This window comes from Limulus polyphemus, unplaced genomic scaffold (assembly GCF_000517525.1).
Source record: "Limulus polyphemus unplaced genomic scaffold, Limulus_polyphemus-2.1.2 Scaffold632, whole genome shotgun sequence".
In the NCBI taxonomy this organism is placed as follows: domain Eukaryota; kingdom Metazoa; phylum Arthropoda; class Merostomata; order Xiphosura; family Limulidae; genus Limulus; species Limulus polyphemus.
The window spans coordinates 439,321-445,469 of NW_013666242.1; the positions used below are offsets into that span (position 1 = coordinate 439,321).

The 6,149-nt window shown below is 34.8% G+C and overlaps 1 protein-coding gene across 1 annotated transcript in view; it reads left to right on the forward strand.

Annotated features, from left to right (window-relative positions):
* Nucleotides 1-6,149, forward strand: part of LOC106459585 (dystrophin-like) — a 165,762-nt gene that overhangs the window by 98,297 nt on the left and 61,316 nt on the right. Inside the window, exons 5-7 of the mRNA XM_022386100.1 lie at nt 546-718; nt 1,843-2,111; nt 3,378-3,541. Of these exons, the coding sequence (XP_022241808.1) occupies nt 546-718; nt 1,843-2,111; nt 3,378-3,541 (606 nt within the window). The remainder of the gene's footprint in view (nt 1-545; nt 719-1,842; nt 2,112-3,377; nt 3,542-6,149) is intronic.

Sequence of the window (6,149 nt, forward strand, 5' to 3'; positions counted from 1 at the left end):
TAGAGGCAACATGACAGCAATCTACCAAGTTAACGATTTTCTTTATAGGCAACATGACAGCAATCTACCAAGTTAACGATTTTCTTTATAGGCAACATGACAGCAATCTACCAAGTTAACGATTTTCTTTATAGGCAACATGACAGCAATCTACCAAGTTAATGATTTTCTTTATGGACAACATTACAGCAACCTGCCAATTTAATTATTTTCTTTAGAGGCAACATGACAGCAATCTACCAAGTTAATGATTTTCTTTATGGACAACATTACAGCAATCTACCAAGTTAATGATTTTATTTATAGGCAACATGACAGCAATCTACCAACATATGCGCGATTTGTTTTTTTTTTTGCACTTTGCCAAATATGCCAAATCATAGCTGTAAAATTTTATCTCTCTCTCTAAAGAATGTGGGCGCCAAGAACTCAGTCTGTCTACGCCCATGTTTGATTGCATGTTTCAGTAATAAACATTATTGCTTTTACTAATGTAGCTAGCGTTCCTGCTTGTTATGAAAGTTGTGATTCTTCTTCTGGTCCAGGAGCTTCAACGGGAAATAGAGAGTCAACGTGACCTCCACTTGACTCTCAACGAGCGAAGCGGTCAACTGCTTCAAAGTTTGGAAAGCCAAGATGATGCCCTGCTGCTTCGGCGGAAACTGGAAGAGATGAACCAACGTTGGAACGCTTTGCGTCTCAGAACTGTCTCTCTCAGGTACACTAAGGCGTTGCCTTTGTATTTTATTGAAGCCACTCGAACTAGACTCGTTTTTTGCCTGTGCCTTTTTTTCAAACTTCATTCATTGCCTGTGTATTTCATTGAAACCACGCAATCTGAACACAATGTTTTTTGTCTGTGCCTTTTGTCTAGAAGTTATTCCAGTACCTGTATATTTCATTGAAACTACTCGAACTCAACTTGGGTTTCTTTTGTGGCTTTTGATTCGAAGTTATTTCATTGAAGAGAAAATCTACTTTAACCATTATATCTTTTTCCATGCTTGAAAATTGAAGTCATTTTACTGTGCTCGTTTTACATTTTCAAATATTTTTCTTCTTTATATACCAAAATGTGATTTTAATCATATATTTTCCTAATATTGTAAAATACAAGTCAATGAAAATCCTAGAATGTTTTAGGATATATTTCTCTCTGTTCCAAACATTGTAAAAAACCCAATAAAAACCAAAAGCACAACGTAACTTTCATGGAAATTAAAAACATAAAAAAAACTTAATATTTATACAGCATTTTGAAGTTATCATGGGGTTTATTGTATTTAGCACTGATATTTATTTTAGAAATATATCTTAATACAACCTGACAACATTGTAGTCAACCTGTGGCTTGTTAATGTTTTTTACTTCATTTCGTACATAGACCTTGAAATACCTTATAATCTCGAAGTTCACTGGTGATCCTAGCAACGTGTATTGTTTTTCTTGACAACATTGGAGTCAACCTGTGGCATGTTAATGTTTTTTACTTCACTTCGTATATAGACCTTGAAATACCTTATAATCTCGAAGTTCACTGGTGATCCTAGCAACGTGTATTGTTTTTCTGGATGAATAAATTTCTAAAAATTAAACTAACGAGTTTGCTGAATACTTCAGTAATTAAAGTTGACAGAGAAATAAATGATCCGTTATCTCTTCAAAGGAAAGAAAACTTATGAGGACATTGAGATAAAGACTAAATCTGTAAGTTAGGTAAACTTAATAGCCTTGACACACAAAATGATTAGTTTGTAGAGAAAAATGTACATTTAAAACCTCAAATTATATAATAATCTAAAAGGCATCTTATACGATATTTGGATGCTTCTGAAATTTTAGGAACCGTCTTGAGAGCAATGCAGAGCAGTGGAACCAGTTACTTCTTTCCTTGCGAGAACTTACCGAATGGGTCATAAAGAAAGAAACTGAACTTGCCGCTCAACCCGCTCTTGGTGGTGACGTCACCAGCATTCTCAGACAGCAAGACGAACATCGTGCATTCCGGAGACAACTAGATGACAAGCGCCCTGTTATAGAGAGTAGCTTGTTGGCGGGAAGACAGTATGTTGCGAAGGAACCACCGCTCTCAGATACCAGTGATTCTGAAGGTGCAACTTGATTTATTTATTACTATTTACTGAGCTAGAGCTTTAAAATTGTTAGAAAAGTACTGTAACAGCTGAAAAATGTCATGATTGGTGCTAGAATGATAAGAAAAGAAACTAATTTCATTGGTTGTTTGGGTCCAGGTCAGGCAGTAGAATGATAAGTATTGATAGTGTAAAAATTTTTAAATTGGGTAAATGTTATGTTTCCCAAATGAGGAGTGAGTAGCCTAACTTTACACCCATTTACTCCCGATTACACCACTAGTCATGACCGACTACAACCATCTTAAAAGGACAAAAAAACAGTGATCATTCAGTTGACGTCACAATAAGAATTTCTATTTTACTTTGTTATCATGTATATTTTGATCCTTGGGTTAACCTCTATACTCGTGAATGTTAATGTCTTAGCCAATGAAGAAAATTAGAGAAAGGAAAATGGATTAAGAGTAGGTACATAACCATGGATTTGTGGCTTCTTCGCTATATTATTAAAAACAGTTACAAGAAAATTTTAAAATTATTTAGATGTGTATTTCTTGCTTTAAATTTTCCTTGTGCACAACATCTTGTTTTGTAAAATTACGATAAAATATCACTTTCTGTTGACATTTAAGATCAAACTTTTCTTGTTTTGGTTTAATTCCGAACTTAGTTTCTGTTCAGATATTTCTGTTTATTTTAGTTTTTCTTACTTAAATCACTTTTCCATTTTTCTGTGTTTTGCTTTTTTATTTACTGTGTAAATTTCTAAAATGGCGTTATTATTCAAATTTCTATAATCGATTCTGGACTATATTTTAATTTCATGTGTTTTTTCTAAAATCATAATCATATATTTATTCCCGGATCCTGAGCCTGGCTTATTGTCTACTCCAGCGTTGGAGCATCATAGTGCTCTTCAATGTAGATAATGTTTTTACCGACTTTAATCACAAACTCTCCGATAGGTGTGCCCACAACAACATTTTATTCCTAAATAATCAAACTAAATTAATATTATTATTGTATTTCTATGAAATAACTATTAGCATAATAATTTAAAATTAGCTTATATTCTACAATTTATCATTTATATTTTCCGTAGGTTTGTTAATCAAAAGTCATAAAACTAAAAATGAAAGCATTGCTTTAAACTTCAACAGTAAATTACATGGATATTTCTACTGCCTAAGCCTGTAAGAGTGTAATTTGTACGATAATCTTGAATGTCAAATATTTACTTGTATTACAAGAATGATTTGTTAATTTGTGATTATATTCCAGCCAAAGATTACGAGACTGATAGCAGAGGATATCGGAGTGCCGAAGAGCAAGCGAGGGAAATAACGCGAAGCATTCGCAGAGAAGTGAAAAAATTGTCGGATAAATGGACCGCACTTTTAGCTCACACTGATCAGCGACATAAGTGGATGGACGATGTTTTAACGGTAAGCCCTAAACGTGCCTAATGTTCACTGGCTCAAATAACTTGTTTTGTCACATGAGCAGTACTCGATGTTATGTTAATTCATTGCAAAACAAATGTTTACAACATCCTGGTTGTATTAAATTAGTATTTGAAGAACTGCTAATAAAAGAGAACGCGATAATAATGCGTTGTACAGTTCCTGTGTATTATCCATATAAAAGCTTCCTCACGTTCGTTAGATAGTGACAAATAAAATTAAAAAAAAAAGACTTGATCGTGTGTGGCTAAGTGGTTAGCGTGTCGGGCAGTGGATTAAGGGTCTGGGGTTTGAGACGTAATGCCGCTAAACACGGTCTTCGTTTCCGACTGTGGGTGCGTTATAGAAATGACAAACAATCCCGTTTTCGGTTCGAAGGGTTGGACAAATCATTGTTGCGATGGGTATTGCTGATTGGCTGCCTGCATTCTGGTCAAGTGTTCGACAACTATACTTAAATCTATAAGGGTACCTAAACCTGGGGATTTAGTCCAGGTGCGCATAAGATGCCGCTTATGTTCACAAGTTCCAATTCCGAAAAAAAACAACCATTAATTTCAAAAATCTTGTATACTGTAGAACATCACAACTTCAGTTCACCGATCAGTACAATGGCTTGTTAATATGATGTAGTCTGTCTGTCGATTGTTTTATAGCTTTAACGATGGTGGCAAACTTTAATAATTTCAGAATGTTTGATTTTCCAAAGAGATTTTTGACAGGAAATGGTCATCTTCCCAAAAGCTGGCCCGGCATGGCCAAGTGGTTAGGGAGCTTGACTCGCAATCTGCGGGTCGCGGGTTCGAATCCCCGTCACACCAAACATGCTCGCCCTTTCAGCCGTGGGGGCGTTATAATGTGATAGTCAATCCAATTATTCGTTGGTAAAAAAGTAGCCCAAGAGTTGGCAGTGGATGGTGATGACTAGCTGCCTTCCCTATAGTCTTACACTGCTAAATTAGGGGCGTGTGGCTTTGCACGAAATTCAAAACAAACCAAACCCAAAAAGCTTCCAAACTCAGAGGATTAGAGAAACCAAAAAGAAGATCTCACTAAGCCTTGTAACATTAGAGAAGGAAAACCAATGTTTAAAACGTGATTATAAGATGTTTTTTACTAGAACTACGACATATGGATATTAAGCTTTAAATCTGGTTGGCTAAAAAAAGTGGTAATATAAGTTTAGTGCTGTATCAGTTTAATGTTAGGGATGGCTATGCGCAGACAGCCCTTGATAACTTTGTGAAAAAATTATAAATAAATAAAAAATTATGCTCTTGAAAATTTATCAAATTCCGCTAACAATATCACTGACTTATGATACTTCCTGAGTAAGTCAGTGGCTAATCGTGTTTCGTTACTAGATGAAATGAATTTAGAAAAACGCATTATGTAACTAAACTAGTTTTCGTCATTTAGATAACTGGAATTGTTGTCTTTCTGAAAAATCTATACGCATAAAAATTATTGTTAAAACTTCTTTACAAAATTAAGCTAACTATATAGAGTAGAATTATGTTCCAGATATTTATATAAATAAAAAAAATTAACCCTAGAATCATCAGTGAATATGAACCCTATCAAACATATTTATCTAAACTATTCATGCGCCAACTTGACTGTGGTTTCTGGTCTTTTTGGGTCACAGGATCCCTAATAACGTACGTGTGGTTCAAAACGACGTAAACATAAATACTTTTGAATATTACATTTAATCCCACTAACAACTTCTAGGGTTTCCTATGTATTTTACATAGAAACGAGTAATTTTGTATAATTGTTTTGTATTGAGTGTAGTAATAGCCAAAAAACACCGTAAACTAGATATCCTTCCGCAGGGTCCCCGAAATTGTTTTGTTTCAAGAATAAATAAAACCAATATTAAGAGTAACAGGTACTTTTAATTCTTGCTTTGGAGTTCATATGTCAGGCAATGTTGCATCCTACAGAGTACATAATTGTTCTCGTGATTCGTGGCATGCGCACGTTTTACTGACGCCACGACAGTACAAATTGTAGTGTTAAGCGTCCCTTATGTGACGTCATTTTAGTGTCTATCTACTGACTGATAGACAACACACTACTGTATAATGGTGCGATTGGTTAAAACAGGTGACCCCTCCAAGCAGCCTTTGACCCACTTTCGGGGAAAAAAATACCCTACCGTTACTGGAAGTATAGAAACTAATTAATAATTTGAGGGTTAATATGGAATTTAGAGCCTTTATTATCTGCCCTAATAATTAGCTTACGATAAAAGTGTCCATTAAGATAAGAACTGAAAGTGGACTAATTGAATATATTGTTAATACTCATATTACCTGTATTATGTGCCCTAATAATTAGCTTACGATAAAAGTATCTATTAAGCAGCATTGAGATAAGAACCGAAAGTGGACTAGTTGAACATATTGGAATGTTTCGTAAGATTAGAGACGAAAGTGGACTAGCTGAGCATTAATATAATGCTTTCTTAAGATAAGAATCGACAGTAGACAAGTTGAACATTACTGGGATGTTTTCTACCGTTATATTAACCACACTTACCAGTTTTCATATAATATTGTTGCGTCAGCGAGGTCACGTGACT